Source organism: Chrysochloris asiatica, unplaced genomic scaffold (assembly GCF_000296735.1).
Source record: "Chrysochloris asiatica unplaced genomic scaffold, ChrAsi1.0 scaffold00040, whole genome shotgun sequence".
Lineage (NCBI taxonomy): Eukaryota > Metazoa > Chordata > Mammalia > Afrosoricida > Chrysochloridae > Chrysochloris > Chrysochloris asiatica.
The window spans coordinates 16,336,684-16,354,823 of record NW_006408558.1 but is presented as its reverse complement, the minus strand read 5'-3'; the positions used below and the strand labels follow the sequence as shown (position 1 = coordinate 16,354,823).

Below are 18,140 nucleotides of genomic sequence, written 5' to 3'. Positions count from 1 at the left end.
TAAGTAAGTTGTCACATAACTAACCATCTCAGCCAACATTACTCTCACCTAACACATAAGGTATTCATAACTGTTGCTGTTAAATGCAGGTGAGTCGGTTCTAACTCACAGCCAGCCTGTGTAGGGTTTCCGAAGAGCGGCTGCTGAGTATGACCTTCCAACCTTGTGGTTCAAACTGACCTTTTGGTCTAGTGCTTATCCTACAGCATCACACTAAGATTAGATCTATGTTGTCGATGCACAAAATAGTAGAAGAGTACATCTTCTACTATTGGACATGTGAAATGTCAGAGAGAGTTGATAAATGAGGAGTTGTTGTTCAATGCCATCAATCAAATCATAGTGACCCCGTGAAGGGTTTTATGTTGTTGTTGTTGTTGTTGTTAAGTTCTGTCTAGTCAGTTCCGACCCATAGTGGCCCTGTATAGGGTTTCCAAGGAGCATGGGGTGAGCTTGAACCGTCGACCTTGTTGTTCAAACTGACCTTGCAGTCCAGCACATTAACCCACAGCACCACACCAGACTATTGTAGAGGTTGCTTTTCTGTGTTTTGGGGTTTGGACTCCTGGTTTGGTGCTGTGGGATCAGCACTGGATTGCAAACCATGAGGTCAGCAGTTCTAACCTACCAGCTGCTCCTCGGGAACACTATACAGGGTCACTATGAGTCGGAACCAACTCCACGGCACTCACAACAACAACAACAACAGTATTTTAAACATCTGTAATGTCCTGTGATTGGAGTCCTGGAGTGGTGTTGTGGGCTACTGAGTTAGACCGCAAACTCGTTTGAACTGTAAGGTTGGTGGTTCAAACTTACCAGCAGCTCCTTGGAAACCCTATACCGGGTCGTTATGGGTCGGAATTGACTCGATGGCACTTAACAACAACAACAACAGCAATGTCCTGTAATTACTTTGATCATTCTAAATAAATATCCATCTTGTACCTGATTTTGTATTTGTAGCTTTCTTTTTCTTAATCACTGTCCCCCACTCTTGATTGATAAGATCCAGGCGCCCACCCACCCTCCCATACCTTCTTCCTGGAAGGCAGACAATTTTTCATTCAAACTCCAGGATGGTCAACAGGCCCCACAGGTCAACCAAAGATAACGTTGGGGTTGGCTCAGCAGTAGAACTGCTTCCCTGGACTTTCACAGAGAGCGGATGACTCTGGGTCCCTGGAGCAGGGTCCTTGCTTTTGACATCACAAAGTCTAGAGAATGACAGCTCAAGTTTTCATGCTTTGAAATCCGCACTGAGTCTCAGGGACTTTCTAGGATGCTGCTGAAAGAAATGGTAATCTTTTTGGATCCTCAGACTGAGATTGATTTTGGAGGAAAAAAATCGTGCAAGTTTCTAAATGAGAACATCCATTGAGGTCACAACCACACTTACCTATTTGTGATTCATTCAACAAACTTTTATGAGCCAGGCATTGCTCATGAGAGACTGATCTGTCCATGGGAAAGGTGCTACCAGGAAAGTTCTAGAAGACACAGGGCAGCCTGACTATGAACAGGCTTCTCCCATCTGAAGCAGGTTTTTCTCCTCACAGGTCTAAGGAGACTGCTCCACCAACCCCATCACCCCACCCCCATCCCTATAGGAGCTTTCAGCATGAAAGGTGTTTGTCACCTCTCTGTCTGGCCTTCATGGTCCTCAGATGCTGCCTGACCCAGTGAGAAGAGGAAAAGTCACACGGGGAAGTGATCTTTGTGGGAACGGGCTTTGAGAGTGCTGAATAGAGCAGGCGTAAAGTGATTGGTTGCTATGGGTCGGAAACAACTCCATGGCACTTAACAACAACAACAGCGATGTGATTGCAGAACCCACTCTAAGGCACATAACAACAACTTATCTTACAGCGCCACCGGGGTTCCCTAAAGTTATGGAAAAGTTACACAATTCAAGTCATGAAGAGAAATGAAGTCTTGTCATCATGGAGGGATCTTGACAACATGACACTGAATGACGCATTGTCTACGGTCTTCCTTATTCACTGTCCAACTTTCACATACATATGAAGCTATTGAAAATACCATGGTTTGGGTCAGGCGCATCTTGGTCCTCAAACTGCTATCTTTGCTCTTGAATACTTTAAAGAGGTCTTGTGCAACAGATTTGCCTAATGCCATACATCATTTGCAATATGTCATTTCCTGACTGCTGCTTCCATGAGTGTTGCTTGTGGATTCAAGCAAAATGAAGTCCTTGATAACGTCAATCTTTCCTCCATTTACCATGATGTTATTGGCCCTGTTATGAAGATTTGTATTTTCTTTACATTGAGGTATAATCCATACCGAAGGCTACATTCTTTGATCCCTATCAGTAAGTGTTGTTTTTTTTTGTGTGTGTGTATTTTACGTCCTCTTTGCTTCCAGCTAGCAAAGTTGTGACATCTAGATATCCCATGTCGAGAATGAGTCTTCCTCCAATCCTGATGCCACATTTTTCTTCATGCAATCCAGCCTCTCAGATTATTTGCTCAGTATACAGATGAAATAACTGTGGGGAAAGGATAAGACCCTGGTGCACACCTTTTCAGATTTTTCCATAGCCATATCATACCCATGTCTACATTCACATGGAAAAATGGAATTAGAAGTTAATGAAATTTTTCCACAAGCCTTCTGAAGTTCCCTCATGGATATCCACAGACTGATTCTGGACCGGCTGAACGTAGGAATCTCATGAGGAATTTGCTGACCATTCAGACTGTTACACCCACCCCTGGATTGGATGTGTGTGCACATCTGGATGTGTGTGCTGACTCATGTGAACACAGACCGAAAAGAAGAAAGCAGTGACTTCATGGGAACCCCACTGCCCACACAGAGGACCCAGAGGAAGTGCTGTGACCATGACTTTATTAGAAATGCCTGTATTGGAAGAAGGGTGTTGTGGGTAGGCTTGTTGCTTGGGGTGTCCAACATCCACAATCTCCTTTCTCAGAGATTCAGAATCAGTTCCTTCCTCCACAGAGGACAAAGGTGTCCTGGGACTTCCCATAAGCCCTTGCTCTCATCGCCTCCCATAAGCAAGGGGGCGTGCACTGGCTTAAGGCTTCTCCACTGGACTCTCCTTTCCAGGGAATGGAACACAGACACAAGTGGCTCGGGAGGGGTGAGACCCTTGGCCACCCTGACACTTGGAAGTGCCCTTTTCCAGATTGGTGCTCTGGGCACCCACCCAACCCAGCAGCAAACAAGAATGCTTCTCTAAGACAGTCTTCTGTTTTTCTTTTGCTCTAGCTTAATTTAGACATAATAGATGATTGTGATCTCAACCGAGGAGTCCAAACTTGTGTAGACTGTCATCTTTCGGGTCATTGCATAGGTTATGGTGCTTTCGACAGCAAGTGAGAGAAATTGAAGTCAGACTGGACTCAAGAGAAAAGAGACAGTTCTGGCTCTTGTTACTAAAAACTCCTACTATAAGCAAAGCTTAAGGTGTGGATAAGGAGCTCTGGTCGTGTTGTTGTTATCAAGTGCCATCGAGTCGATTCCGACCCATAGTGACCCTGTATAGGGTTTCCAAGGAGCAGCCGGTGAGCTTGAACTGCTGACCTTGCAGTTCAAATGGCTTTGCAGTCTGGCTCATTAACCCACAGTGCCACATATGAATTGTGCTGCTAATCTCAAGGTCAGCAGTTCAAAACTACCAGCTGTTCTGAGGGAGAAAGATGAGGCTTTCTGCTTCTGTTATAATGTATAGCCTCAGAAACCCTGTACAGGGTCACTGTGAGTTGGAACCGACTCCACAGCATACCACCACCACCACCGCCATTAAGGTGTGGCTGGTTCTAGGTGTCAGCTCTGATTTCTGCTGTGAACTGTGTTACTGTTGAGTAGGTTCCTGCCTTTGCTGGCATAATGGGCTTTCCTTCCTCAGACTTCAATCTACCTCCCAGCCTCCCACCCCACCCTCAGTGTTATTCATGTGGTCCAGCTTCTCAGATGAGAAGTATGTGTACTTACTGAGTAAGTATCGTGAAAGGATGCAACCTTGACACTCCCTTCCTGTTTTAAACCATTCAGTGTCGCCTTGTTCCGTTTGAATGACTGCCTCTTGGTCTATGTACAGGTTCCTCATAAGCACAACTAAGTGTTCTGGAATTCCCATTTCTCACAATACTACCCATGTTTCACACAATCAAATATCTTTGCATAGTTAATAAAACACAAGTAAACTGCTTTCTGGAATTCTCTGCTTTCACCCAAGATCCATCAGACATCAGCAATGATATCCCTCGTTTCAAACTCTCTCCTGACTCCAACTTGAATTTCTGGCAGTCTCTTGTTGATGTACTGTTTCAAATATTTTTGAATTATCTTTGGCATAATTTGTACTTGTGTATGATATTAGTGATATTGTTGAATCATTTCCAGATTCTGTTGGATCCCCTTTAATTGGTCTGGTTGTTGTCTTCCAGATTTCCTGGCATAGGCTAAGTGATTGTTTTCAGTGTTGCATCAGTTCGATGAAAGATTTCAATTTGTATTCTATCAGTTCCTGGAGCCTTGATTTCCACATTGTTTTCAGCACAGCCTGGACTTGATTCTTCAACAACATCGGTTCTTGATCATCTGCTACCTCCTGAAACACTTATGCATCAGCCATTTCTTTTTGGTACGGAGTCTGTATTTGTTCCATCTTTTTTTAAATGTTTTATTGCGAATTATGTGATACTTTACATGGGAGAACATTAGTTTTACATTCATCCTATCGTATACCATTTCATTGCCATGGTTACAATCCCCGCCATGCATCAGCAACCAACCAAAGGGTATATACTACAAGCTTGCCCCCCCACCCCCCAGTCGTCAGAACACAGCCCCTCTCCCTCATTGGGTCTAGAGTTCCCAGCTGCTCCATCTCTCCACGTCATCGTCCCTGCCTCCATCTCTGGTATCACTGCTTCTCTGGGTAGGGTTCCATCTTCTTTTGACACTTCCTGCATCATTCAATATTTTGCCCATAGACTCCTTGCAACTTGAGGCTTGAAATTGCAACTTGAGGCTTGAAATTTTTTTCTTCTGTTCCTTTTTAGCTTGAGAAATGGTGAAGATGTTCTTCCTTTTTGGTTTTCTAACACCAGGTCTTCACACATTTCCTTATAATGCTTTACTTTGTCTTCTCGAGCTGCCCTTTGAGAGCTTCATTCTGCTCTTTACTTCATCATCTCTTCATTTTGCTTTGGTTACCCAAAGTTCAAAATATTAAAACCATTAAGAGGAAAGATTAAACAAAAGCTGCTTTCTTTTTTTTTTGATAAAAAAAAACAAACAAACAACTTACTGGACCACAGATGTATATATGTGGCTGGAAATTGCTTGAGCTAAGCAACACATAACTGTATATTGTAAATATTTTTTCAAATGTGCCATTTGACTTTTTAAATCAGTTATATTTATTCTTCATAATTTTGTTATCAGAGTGAACTCAAGTTGCATCATGGGGGGGAACCCCACGTGCCCAGTGTGGCCAACTGCTAGTTGCCACTGGGTTGATTATCACTCATGGTGACCCCAGGTATGCCGAGGAGAACTGCGCTCCATAGGGTTTTTGAAGATGGGATTATCAGAAGCACATCGCTAGGATTTACTTCCGAGGTACTTCTGGGTGTGTTTGAACTGCCAACCCTTTGGTTCACCATTTGCTCCATCCAACACTTAAGTCCTAAGGTTCCCAAACTGCAGAGAATAGCAGTATTTCCCTGAGGGCTTGCGAAAGCTCCACACCCCGAGTTTCTGACTCAGCAGGTCGAGGAGAAAGTTGCATCTCCAAGTTCCTTCTAATGCAGTCCTTCCAGTCCTAGGCGCGTCCCTACAACCCTAAGCTAAGCCCCTGCCCAGTGGAAAGTAGCCGAGACACATCCATGGGCGGAACCCTATGTATCCCCGCCCACTCCACGGTACTCACGTCATCATTGGTTGGTAGCGAAGGGGGTACACCCTATGTCACAGAGCTGGCGCTCCGCCCACCCGAACTCCTGGACCTTAGGGTGGGGGCCGCGCAAGCGCAGTGGAGTTCGGCGTGCTCCGCGGTGAGGGCGGGACGCTGAGACGGGATGGCGGAGCCCCAGGCCGAGTCCGAGCCCCTTTTGGGCCGGGCCCGCGGCCACGACTGTCCGGCGGCGGAGGTGGCGAGGGCTGCGGTGGCCACCTGCCGCAGCGCCCAGGTCAGAGGTGAGCCGCCGGGGCCAGGGATCGCGTAGGGGCTTCTCGGCCCCTCACTCCGCGTCGCTGCCGGGATTGCCAGGGGCCAAGGGACCCTATTCAGGCTGGGTCAGAGGAGGGGCGCCGGGTCCTGCCGACCTACCTAGCCGGGGAGCGGACTTCGACACCCAGGACCACCCTTTCCAGAACCCCGGGCCACGTGCTGTCCCCGGGATGACCCCTGGAAGTGGACTGTAATTGACCCATTTCCTGGGGGAAGGAGCCAGGCGCAGAGAGGGCAGGGAGCCTCTCTAAGGTCGCACAGCCAGCTGGTGGCAGTGGCGGACTTGGAATTCCAACTCCTGGGCTAGAATGAGTGGAGGGTCCGGGGAGGCTGGGGCAGACCACCGAGAGGCAACTTTCTCTTCCGCTGCTCTCCCGGGTCAGTGTCTTCCGTCAGGCACCAGCCTCAGTCCCTTCCTGTTAATACAGAAATCGCCCAGTCCCTGGGTTCTCAGGTACAGACGAGGAAACAGGTCCACAGAGGACCCCAGATGAGCGTGAGATCACAGCCCTGGGTTCTAGTGCAGCGTCTACTGGAATCAGCTGAACAGTTATGTGGGGTCACTTCCACACTCTGGACTTCACTGCCCTCTTCTGTCCAGGAGGGCACTGAGTTGGACCAGGAGTCCCTAGAACTGGTCTTCAGGAGTGTGGCATATGAAGGGGGGTGTCTTCCAAATTAGAGTTTGGGGTGATCACCTCATCTGTGTTATCTCAGAAGTTTCCCTGGGCACCTTCTCTGGTGTCTTAATACACAGAGGCCTGCCCTGTGCCTTTTTGGTGCTGCGCCCACCCCCACCCCCCCTTGACCTTGGCAAATACCTTCCACCTTTCAGAGTCTCAGAAAAGGTAGGTGGTCGTAGTGCTGCCCAGGGTACCTGAGCGACACAAAAGGTTTGCATCCGCTACTAGCTAGAAGGTTGGAGGTTTGAATTCACCCAGCAGTATGGTGGAAGAAGGACCTGAATCTGCTTATGTAAAGATAATAGACAAGAAAACCTTGTTGTTAAGTGCCGTCTAGTCTTTTCTGATTCATAGCGACGCTGTATAGGGTTTCCAAGGAGTGGCTGGTGAGTTTGAACCACCAACCTTGCGGTTCAAACCAACCTTGAAGTTGAGGGCTTATCCTACGGTGGGTGCCACACCAGGACACCAGGAAAACCATGTTGTTGTTATGTGCCGTGGAGTCGGTTCCGACTCATAGTGACCCTGTACAGGGTTTCTGAGGCTGTAAATCTTTACAGGAGCAGAAAGCCTCATCTTTCTCCTGTGGAACAGCTGGTAGTTTCGAACTGCTGACCCTGAGGTTCGCAGCCCGATTCGTAACCACTACGCTACCAGAGCTCCTTAGGAAAACCCTTATGGAGCAGTTTTTCTCTGTAGCACATACGGTAACTATGAGTCAGAAATGACTTGACAGCAACAGCTTTGGTTTGTTGTTTGTTTTCAAATGTTGTCGTTAAGTGCTGTTGAGTCGAGCCCTGGTAGCACAGTGGGTTAAGTGTTGGGCTGCTAACTGCAAGGTCAGTGGTTCAAAGCCACCAGCCAGCTTTGCTGAGACTGCTTCTGTAAGGGTTGACAGCCTTGGAAACGCTGTGAGGCAGTTGTGTTCTGTTCTCTGGGGCTGCAATGAATTGGACTAAGTGCTGACCAGAGGGATGCTGTAAAGGGTCAGAGATGGCCCAAAGAACATTCTAGCATATGGCACAGGGTGGGTGATCCGGGTGTGTCTCGGACAGGGGCACAGTGGCTTTTGTAAGTTCTGTCCTGGCTGGTCAGCTGCACTGCTGAGACGCTGACAGCACGGCTGTGGTTGTGGGCCAGTGAGGGGCCCAGGATGCTCTGTCCTTGCGTGGACCCCAGCAAAGGCGGCTGAGGTCAGGGACAGGAAGCCCTGTGTTCCCATCGCGGCAACCTGGCAGACGGGCAACGTGGCGCAAGAAGGGCTCCTGCGTGGGGCCTGTGTTCGGGGTTGTTGTTGTTACGTGCCGTGGAGTTGGTTCCGACTCATAGCGACCCTGTACAGGGTTTCCGAGGCTATAAATCTTTACAGGAGCAGAAGGCCTCATCTTTCTCCTGCAGAACAGCTGGTAGTTTCAAACTGCTGACCTTGAAGTTAGCCCGATTCGTAACCACTACATTACCAGAGCTCCTTGTGCTCAGGGTAGACGTCCCCATACTGGACTCTGCCAGCAGGAGCCTGTGGACCCTGAGGTTGGGCAGTGTGCACGAGGCTGTTTTCTCTTCATGGGCCTGGGTCAGAACATGGCCCTTTGGCTGGCAAAGTGATTGCCCTGCTAGAAAAACACCAGGATGGCCCGGGGGGCTCCAGATGGCTGGCCTGGGCACGTGCCCCTTCCAAGCGCCTGGTTCTGACTGAGGAGGTCTGCAGCCTCTGAAGGGGGTGCCCTCATGGCCCCCTCCTCCCTGTCTGGGAAACTTGTAGTGTTGGAGCTCCCCAGAGCACATCAGCTCTACCTTGGGGGCATCCTAAGACCTTCTGGGAGGAGCCCTGTAGTGATACCATGGGTCAGGTGTTGAACTGCTAATCACAATGTCTGTTATTTAAGCTCACCAGCTGCTCCGAGGAAGACAGATAGGGCTGTCTGCTCCTGTAGAGATTGATAGTCTTGGAAATCCTGTACAGGGTAGCTGTGGGGTGTTTAGTTTGGGGCCTTGTGGGGATTCCCAGTGCTCCCCAACCCCTGCCTCCCTTGGGGCTCAGGTACCTGGTGCTTTGATGTTCTCCATCCCCTGCCGTCCCTGCTTCGTCTGCGGACACAGGCAATGGTGGTCCCTCTGATTTTGGCTCTCCCAGGACACCTACAGGTTTCCTCAGGGTCAGTTTTGTGGCCATCCATGTGGGGAGGCCCAGGCCACTCAGAGAGGGTGCCCTGAGAAATATGGCAGGACGAGGATGAGGTCCCTGGGTCCCTGAGGCGCTGAGCATGAGCCCCAGGACAGGAATAGGGCAGAGTGGTCAGTGGCTGGGGTTTTCCCAAGCTGCCCACTGCTATCACCTTCCTTCTTCACATTTCCTTGGGGCCAGCTGAGGTCAGCCTCAGCAGCCGCAGCCCCACAGACTCTTGAGCAGAGAGGCTGCATGTTTCTTGCTGTCTTTTCGGCTCTAAGCTCTGGGTGGACTCACGTGTTGCTGTCTGGGTGCCCTCACTGCTGGACATCATTGGGTGGACTTTGGCCCCAAGGCCTCTGTGAGTATGACTTCTGCCTGCTTGCTCATCAGATGGTTCTCTGTGCAGCCCGACCCTACACCCATGTGACCGTAATGTGGGACAGACACAAAGTTACAGCTCCTTGTGCAGGTGGGGGTGCTGGGCAGAGGCTTTCTGAACTGCCCGGCTTCTCTGCAAAGCCCCCAGCAGCCTTGCCCCTGCTCCCAAGACGCTCTCTACCCTGCAAGTGTCCTGAGAGCCCCAAGTTGTACTGGAAGGCAGAATGCGGAGCGGGGCTGCCTTTCCTCTGTGAGACATCACCTTGTCTGTTCCAACCCGCTTCCGCTCTTCCGGGTCCCACGTCCCAGCCCTGCAAACCTGCTGCAGGGCAGACACATTCATTACAGGTTGACCCCGGTTTGTAAAACGGTGCAACCGCTGTAGAAAATGGTATGGCCCTTTCTCAGAAGGTTGGAAATAGAAATCCTATATGACCCAGCAATCTTGACTTCAAGAAATAAGAGCTGTGATACAAATAGGTATTTGCACGCCCTTGTTCATTGCAATATTACTCACAGCAGCAAAAAGATAGAGACAGCTTAGATGCCCATCAGCAGAGGAGTGGTTGATCAAACTTCGATACCTACACACAGTGGAGTATTATGCAACATTGGAGAATAACAATGAATCTGTAAAACACCGCCGACTGTGGAGGAACCTGGAGGATATTATGCTGAGTGAAATTAGTTGGTTGCAAAGGGGTAGATACTATATGAGACTACTGCTTTAAAAAGTCAAGAAAAGGTTTTCATTCTGTAATAAACTTTGTGTGGTGGCTACTAGGTGTGGGAGGGAAGGGAGAATTATTCACTGGCTGGTGTATACAGATCAAGAGGCAATTGTTTGAACAGAACTAGGGAACACTGAATGGTTTAAAATCAGGAAAGGTGTGCACCAGGGCTGTATTCTTTCATCATACTTATTCAGTCTGTATGCTGAGCAAATGATCTGAGAAGCTGGGTTATATGAAGAAAAATGTGGCATCAGGATTGGAGGAAGACTCATGAACAGCCTGCAATATGCAGATGATACTAACTTGCTTGCTGAAAGTGAAGAGGACTTAAAACATTTACTGATGAAGATCAAAGACCACAGCCTTCGGTATGGATTGCATCTCAAAATGTAAAGAAAACAAAAATCCTCACCACTGGAGCAATGAATAACATCATGATAAATGAAGAAAAGATTGAAGTTGTCAAAGACTTCATTTTGCTTGGATCGTCTATCAACACTCATGGAAGCAGGAGTCAAGAAATCAAGTGACTTATTGCATTAGGCAAATCTGCTGCACAAAACCTCTTTAAAGTGTTTAAGAGCAGAGACGTCAGTTTGAGGACTAAGGTGCACCTAATCCAAGCCATGGCATTTTCAGTAGCCTCATATGTATGTGAAAGTTGGACAATGAATAAGGAAGACAATGAATAAGGAGAATTGATGCATTTGAGTGGTGGTGTTCGAGGAGAATAAAATTACCATGGCTGTCAAAAGAACAAACAAATCGGTGTTGGAAAAAGTACAGCCAGAATGTTCCTGAGAAGCCCGCATGGCCAGACTTCCTCGTTCACACTTCGAACATGGTATCAGGAGGGACCAGTTCCTGTAGAAGGGAATCATACTTGGTAAGGCGGAGGGTCAGTGAAAAAGGAAGACCCCCAATGAGATGGATTAGCACAGTGGCAGCGGCAATGGGCTTGCGTGTAGCGAAGATTGTGAGGTTGACGCAAAACCAGGCAGTGTTTCATTCTGTTGTGCATAAGGCTGCTGAGAGTCGGTACCGACTTGATGGCCCCTAACCATTGTCACACAGTGTAGGCAGGAGTGTGATGGCTCCATACATTAAGCACTGGACTGTGAACCACAAGGTTCAAGGTTCGAGCCTGCCAGCTGCTTTGCTGGAGGAAGATGAGGCTTTCTGCTCCCGTGAAGATTAAAACCTCAGAAACCCTAAATAGACAGGATCCCTATGAGTCGGAACTGACTCGACATTTATTAACAACAGACACGTGCTCACTTGGGTGCCAGGGAAGGCAGTTGAAAAGAAAAGGAAGGGAAAAAAGGGAACTTTTTTTTTTCTTTTTTTCATGTTGTTGTTATATGCCGTCGAGTTGGTTCCAACTCACAGTGACCCTGTATAGGGTTTGTGAGGAGCTGCTGGTGGGTTTGAACTGTTGACATTGTGGTTCAAAGTCCGGTGCTGATCCTACAGCACCACATCACGTACTGGAAGGAAAACAATGTTCATTTATTTTCTCAGTGGGACAAACCATTGGGCAGTTTCCTGCAGATGAGGGAAGGAGAAGAAAGAAGGGGAAAAGGAAACAGAAAGGCGAGAGAGAATGATTTGGAAATGGTTAGGGTTCTGGGAGTGGGGATGAACTCCAAGCCAGTGGGGTTTTCTTGGCTCTCAGTGTTTGAGGACGACTGATGTTGGTGCCTATATGATTATTGGTTGGTTGCTTATATGCCGTGGAGTCGGTTCCGACTCATAGTGACTCTGTACAGGGTTTCCGAGGCTGTAAATCTTTACAGGAGCAGAATGCCTCATCTTTTTCCTGCGGAACAGCTGGTAGTTTCGAACTGCTGGCCTTGCAGTTCGAAGCCCGATTCGTAACCACTACGCTACCAGAGCTCCTTTTTTATGATTATAGAGGTGACTTTTACACGGCAACTTCAAGCCCGTGTTCCTGTTTGCTGCACGGTAGGCAGATGTGTGGAGTGTCACCCCATCTTTGGGCTCAGCACCCTGGCCAAGGCCTCCAGTGGACAAGGCCAGAGAGTGGGGCGTGTAGCAGCCCAATCACAGAGCATGCGCTTTCTTGACCTTCTTGCCTAGGTCTAGCTTGGGTGGCCCTGTTGTTGCTAAGTGCCTTTGAGTCAGTTCTGGTTCATAGTGACCCTGTGTAGGGTTTCTGAGGAGTGACTGGTGGGTTTGAACCGCCGACTTGGTGGTTAGTAGTTCAGTGCTCATTCTACAGCGACCCTCCCCCCTTTCCCCTCCCCCGACTCTGACACCCCTGTTTTACAGAGCTGGAGATGGGGTCAGAGAGGTCGGATGCTCTGCCCCTGGCTTCTCACGGTCCCTGTCCCTGTCTCTAGGCAGTGAATACTGGCTGGTACCACTTTTCCTTTAGCTCTGGTTACCTGGCATATGGACAGATGACCCTGGTCTGGTCCCTCTTGTTCTGAGCGTGTCCTGGGTTCAGGTCACGCAGCAGTCCTGGGGCGGGGGTATCATTACAAAGGGGTCCTGGAAAGACTACCCAGTTCTGTCTGTGTCCTTTCCCTCCAGGCACCAAGGCGGGTCAGGAGCTCTGCATCGATCAGGCCGTGGTCTTCATCGAGGATGCCATCAAGGTGGGTGCTCGCTGTGTCATTGACTGAGGCCATGACAGCCCCCCACCCCCACCCCTGGTCCTTTCCCTTCCTGTCGGTCTGCAGCGGCTGCGCCTTATGAGCCCTGGTCATGCCAGGCTCGGTGGATGCTGCGCACAGAGGGTCTGTCAGGATCCAGGGAAGGCCGTGGAAGTGACATGACAGGACCTTGAGATGAACTGATGCAGGCAGCGACCCTGCATGTGCGACTGGGCTGGGACATCTTGAGCATGCGTGGATGAAGTTGGGAAGAAGGGGACAGCTGAGGCGAGTGGGAGGCTAGGGACGTGGTGGTGGGCGGGGCGCTTTGGCGATGCTCTCAGGTTCCGTGAGGTTAGCGTGCCTAGGGTGACAGTGTGTGTACCTTGAAGGCACACGTGTGAGGGGCACCCATGTGTGCTGCACAGGACCGCTCACTCACACCCCCGTAACCCTTCACTTCCAGTACCGCTCCATCAATCACCGCATGGACGCCAGCGCCATGTGGTTGTACCGGTGGTATTACTCCAGCTCCTGCCAGCGGTGAGGACGCTGCTTGGGACCCTGCAGGCTCTTGGGGGGAAGGGGTGACTTCCTGTCTGTGCTGGAGACCACCGCTGCTCCCAGGTTACACCCCAATTCCCCATCCACACTGCTTCTCTGGTGTTGGTGGGCTCTTTCCAGAATATTCCTGGGAGTCAGGGACAGCGAAATTTTGTTTCATTGAGGTGAAATTTACATGCTCTAAAACTCATCATTTAAAAGTGGCATTTGGTCCATTCAGGGCCTTTTTCCATGTTTGTCACCCCCATGTCGGTGAGCAGTCACTCTTGGGTCCCCGCTGCCTGTCTGCTGTCTCTGTATTTGTCTGTCGTAGTAGACATTTCAGATCTATGGGGTCCTCTAACATGTGGCCTTCAGCCACCACCTGCTCCCAGTGGGCAGCTCGTGTCCAAGGCCCATGTCCACCTGCTCCCACTGGGCAGCTCGTGTCCAAGGCCCATGTCGGGCCATCATTCCTTTGGGTGCTCAAATACTGTTCCTTTGGTTCAAGGCAGCTGAGTTGGACTAGATTGTCCCCTCTGAGCAGGGCTGGGTGGCCCCTGGCTCTGCACTTTAACTGACTCTGACCTTTTGGCAGGATTCTGAGCTTCACCATTTTCTTGATCCTGTCTCTGGCTTTTGTGGAGACCCCATCCTCACTCACCAGCTCTTCGGATGTCCGGTTCCGCATCGCTGCCTGGGAGCCACCCTGCGGCCTGACAGAGAGCGTGGAGCTGCTCTGCCTGCTGGTCTTTGTGGCCGATGTCTCCGTGAAGGTGAGTTAAGTGGTGAGGGCTGGAGCTGCGGCAGGCTCCTTGGCCTGTGAGGCCGCTCTGCATCCCAGCCCCAGCTGCCTCTTTGCTCCTCTGGCTCTTGGAGCTGCAAGTTGCCTGTCTCCTGGTTTTGCTCCTTGGCCAGGTGAGCCAAGAGCAGGGTTTTTTGGAAAGTTCTGGGCCTCAGGACAGAGGTTTTCACCAACCCTCATCTTGCAGCTGAGTTGGGGTTGAGCCTTGGGGTGGGACAGCCCTGTGAGACTTCCACATGGATGAAACCCCAGCTGAGCCAGAATGGTTGGGCAGGGTGGTCTCTCCCACCCAGGGTAGGAGCAGGAAGGGACTGTGTTTCTGACTGTGTCCCCTGGGCCTGAGTGAGTCCTTATGGAAGCAGGACTTAAGCATTTAGATGCATTATTTTCTGTGTGGGAAGAGATCAGCACCAGGCTGGAGCGAACAGCGCCCTCTGCAGGAGGGAGTGGGAGAGGCAGGTGGTCGGAAGAGGGGATCGGAGCCCTGCTCCAGTGCGCAGCGCCCTGTGCAGGCGGGGATGGGAAAGGCGGGTGGTGGGAAGAGGAGATCCCCGGAGCAAGCAGCGCCCTCTGCAAGTGGGGGCAGGAGGGAGGGTGGTGGGAAGAGGAGACCCCAGTCGGGCTCATACGACTAAAGCCCACACGAAGAAAGCCTGCTGCCCTAAATGGGCACATGGAAAAATACTTGCACAGAAAAATATGCACCTAGAAAAATTCTCCTAATAAGGTAGGGTTCCGGTTTGGGTTAGCATTTGGGTTAGGGCTAGTGTTAGGGTTGGGTTACAGTGTATTATTTTATAATGTGAATACTGGGGTGGGGGAATTGAGGCTGGAGGAGCAAGTACCCTGTGTGAGGGTTGCCCAGGTGGGACTAACGGCTGGCTGAATGCCCCTCTGCTCTCCTCCCATCTCCCCTCTGTGCCCTGTGGACTCTGCCCGGATTCACTTGGCATTTGGCCACCCTGAGCCTGGCTCATGTGACGCCAGCCAGTCATGGGGATCGGGGCTGAGCCACCTGTTTCCCTGCAGAGCTACTTGGTCGGGTGGTCCCAGTACCGGAACAACCCTTGGCTGCTGGCCTACTTCGTTGTGCTGGGGGTGTCCCTGACCGACTGGATCGTGTCCCTGAGCCTCATTTGTTGGGAGGTAGGTGACCGGTGACCAGCAGTGCCCAGATGGGTGGGGGCTCTGTGGGATGTACCGGATGCAGCTGTCTGGGGAGTGGGCTGAGGGGTGGTGGTGGAGATCGAGGCTCTGCAGCCCTCTCTTCATTGCACACACTCACCCTTTTTGCCAGGGAGTTGTGTGCCCATCCTGCAGATGGGTACATTGCGGTCAGGAGGACAGGGGAGTATCTGGAAGCAAATCCCAGGCCTGAGTTCCCGTCATCTGGCTGGGTCCCCTAATGAAGGTGCCACGTGGACATCACTGTGCCCCGGGAGACCAGGAGACCTCATTGGGAATCCGTCGGGAGTGGGGAAGGTGGGCTAGGAACTGCTGTGCCGGTCAGTGTCAGCCAAGGAGATGGGGCTCCAGAGAGGCAGAGGACCAGCAAGGGAGAGGGGTGTGTATGTGTGTGCACATGGTATATATGCATACACATGTACATGTACATAGGTGTGATACACGTCCCACACATGATATACATATCCACACCCCTCACACACCTGATATACACACACCCACACATGCGATATACACATACACCATATACACACCCACACAGGTGATGTGTGCATACACATAGATGTGCCCAATCATGAGGCATCTCTATGTACATATATACGTATGCATATATACATACAAGGAGTCCTGGTGTGGCGCTGTGGGCTAATGCATCAGACTGCAGAGTCATTTGAACTGTAAGGTCGGTGGTTCAAGCTCACCAGCTGCTCCTTGGAAACCCTATACAGGGTCGCTATGGGTCGGAATTGACTCAATGGTACTCAACAACAACAATTTGTATAGATTTCTATGATGAGTTCTGGTGTGGTGTTGTGGGTAAATGTGCTGTACTGCAAAGTCGTTTGAACCACAAGGTCGGCGGTTCAAGTTCATCAGCCACTCCTTGGAAACCTAATGGGTTTCACTGTGGGTCAGAACTGATTCAACAGTACTTAACAATAACAATAGATGTGTATATGTATGTGGGTACACACACACACACACACACACACACACACACATGAAATCCTGGCTTGGGGCTGTGGAATAAGCAGTGACTGCTAACCCTAAGGTAGACGGTTCAAAGCCACCGGGAACTCCTTGGAAGTCCTATGGTGTTGTTGTAATTAAGTGCCTTCGGGTCAGTTCAAACTCATAGTGACCCTTCACAGGGTTTCCGAGGCTGTAAATCTTTACAGGAGCAGAAAGCCTCATCTTTCTCCCGCGGAACAGCTGGTAGTTTCGAACTGCTGACCTTGAAGCTCGCAGCCCGATTCATAACCACTACGCTACCAGAGCTCCTTGGAAGCCCTATACAGAGTTATGAGTCGGAAATGACTTGATGGCACTTAACAACAATACATATATACACACGCACAAATAACACACCCAATATAAAATGTATATTCATACGCACATAAATACACATATGTATCCACCCACATGATAGATACATGTATATTCATATGCATATAGATACACATACGTATACACCCACGATAGGTACATGTATATTAATATGCACATAGATACACATACATATCCACCCACATGATAGATACATGTTCTTAAGTGCTGGTGAGTTGGTTCTTACTCATAGCAACTCTATAAGGTTTCCAAGAAGCAGCTGGTGGTTTTGAACCACTGACCTTGTGGTTAGCAGTCCAGTGCTTATTGTACAGTGCCACCAGGACTCCATGCTAAGCACATGAACACGTCAACACTGGTGATTATCTGTACACATATGACATATATACACATACCCATATATGCATCTAGCTGTATATACACATGTACATACATGTCCACACACACCTCTGCTGCCTTACCCATCTGTCTGTGTGCACGAGGAGGCTTCAGAAAGTTCATGGAAAAATTCTTTCCATTCCATGAGCTTTTTGAAGCCCCCATATCCTGATGTAAGGAGCTCTGGTAGCGTAGTTGTTACTAATCAGGCTGCTAACCTGAAGGTCGGCAGTTCGAAACTACCAGCGGTTCCATGGGAGAAAGATGAGGCTTTCTGCTCCTGTAAAGATTTACAGCCTCGGAAACTCTGTACAGGGTCGCTGTGAGTCGGAACCGACTCCACAGTACTTAACAACAGATATCCTGGTGTGGCGCTGTGGGTTAATGCGCCAGACTGCAAAGCCGTTTGAACTACAAGGTCGGTGGTTCAAGCTCACCAGTCGCTCCTTGGAAACCCTATACAGGGTCGCTATGGGTCAGGAACCGATTCGACGGCACTTAACAACAACATATATGCATATAGGAGTCCTGGTGTGGCGCTGTGGGCTGATGCATCAGACTGCAAAGTCAGTGGTTCAAGCTCACCAGCTGTTCCTTGGAAACCCTATACAGGGTCGCTATGGGTCGGAATCGACTCGACGGCACTTCACAACAACAACAACGATATATGCATGTATGTGGGTGTGTGTCTGTGTCTTCCACCAGCCTGTCACATTGTGGTGAGTTTCATGTTGCTGTAGTCTCAGAAGTGATACCACTGGCATTTCAAATACCAGCAGGATCACTCTTGATAAGCAGCTTCCAGGCTAAGACAGACAAGGAAGAAAAGCCTGGCTATCTGTTTATGAAAATTAGCCAGTGAAACCCTCTGGGTCACAGTAGAGCCTAGCTAGCAAAGGACCTCATGTCAGTGGAGACGAGGGCGACCCTGCTCGAAATGGACTGACGCAGTGGCCCCGGCAGTGGACACAGACCTACCAGTGGTACTGGGGATGGTTCTGGACCACTATCCCACTCACCCGACGCTCACGGTCTCTGTGAGACAGCGCCATCACAATGGCAACTAGCAA

At 49.9% G+C, this 18,140-nt stretch overlaps 2 protein-coding genes across 2 annotated transcripts in view; both read left to right on the top strand.

Annotated features, from left to right (window-relative positions):
* LOC102841959 (mas-related G-protein coupled receptor member D-like) overlaps positions 1 to 6,057 on the top strand; it is a 22,199-nt gene extending 16,142 nt beyond the window's left edge. Inside the window, exon 2 of the mRNA XM_006861047.1 lies at positions 6,011 to 6,057. Within this exon, the coding sequence (XP_006861109.1) occupies positions 6,011 to 6,057 (47 nt within the window). The remainder of the gene's footprint in view (positions 1 to 6,010) is intronic.
* Positions 6,058 to 6,077: 20 nt separating this feature from the next.
* TPCN2 (two pore segment channel 2) overlaps positions 6,078 to 18,140 on the top strand; it is a 34,820-nt gene continuing 22,757 nt past the window's right edge. Inside the window, exons 1-7 of the mRNA XM_006861046.1 lie at positions 6,078 to 6,195; positions 6,269 to 6,419; positions 6,658 to 6,725; positions 12,751 to 12,815; positions 13,279 to 13,355; positions 13,954 to 14,131; positions 15,190 to 15,306. Of these exons, the coding sequence (XP_006861108.1) occupies positions 6,078 to 6,195; positions 6,269 to 6,419; positions 6,658 to 6,725; positions 12,751 to 12,815; positions 13,279 to 13,355; positions 13,954 to 14,131; positions 15,190 to 15,306 (774 nt within the window). The remainder of the gene's footprint in view (positions 6,196 to 6,268; positions 6,420 to 6,657; positions 6,726 to 12,750; positions 12,816 to 13,278; positions 13,356 to 13,953; positions 14,132 to 15,189; positions 15,307 to 18,140) is intronic.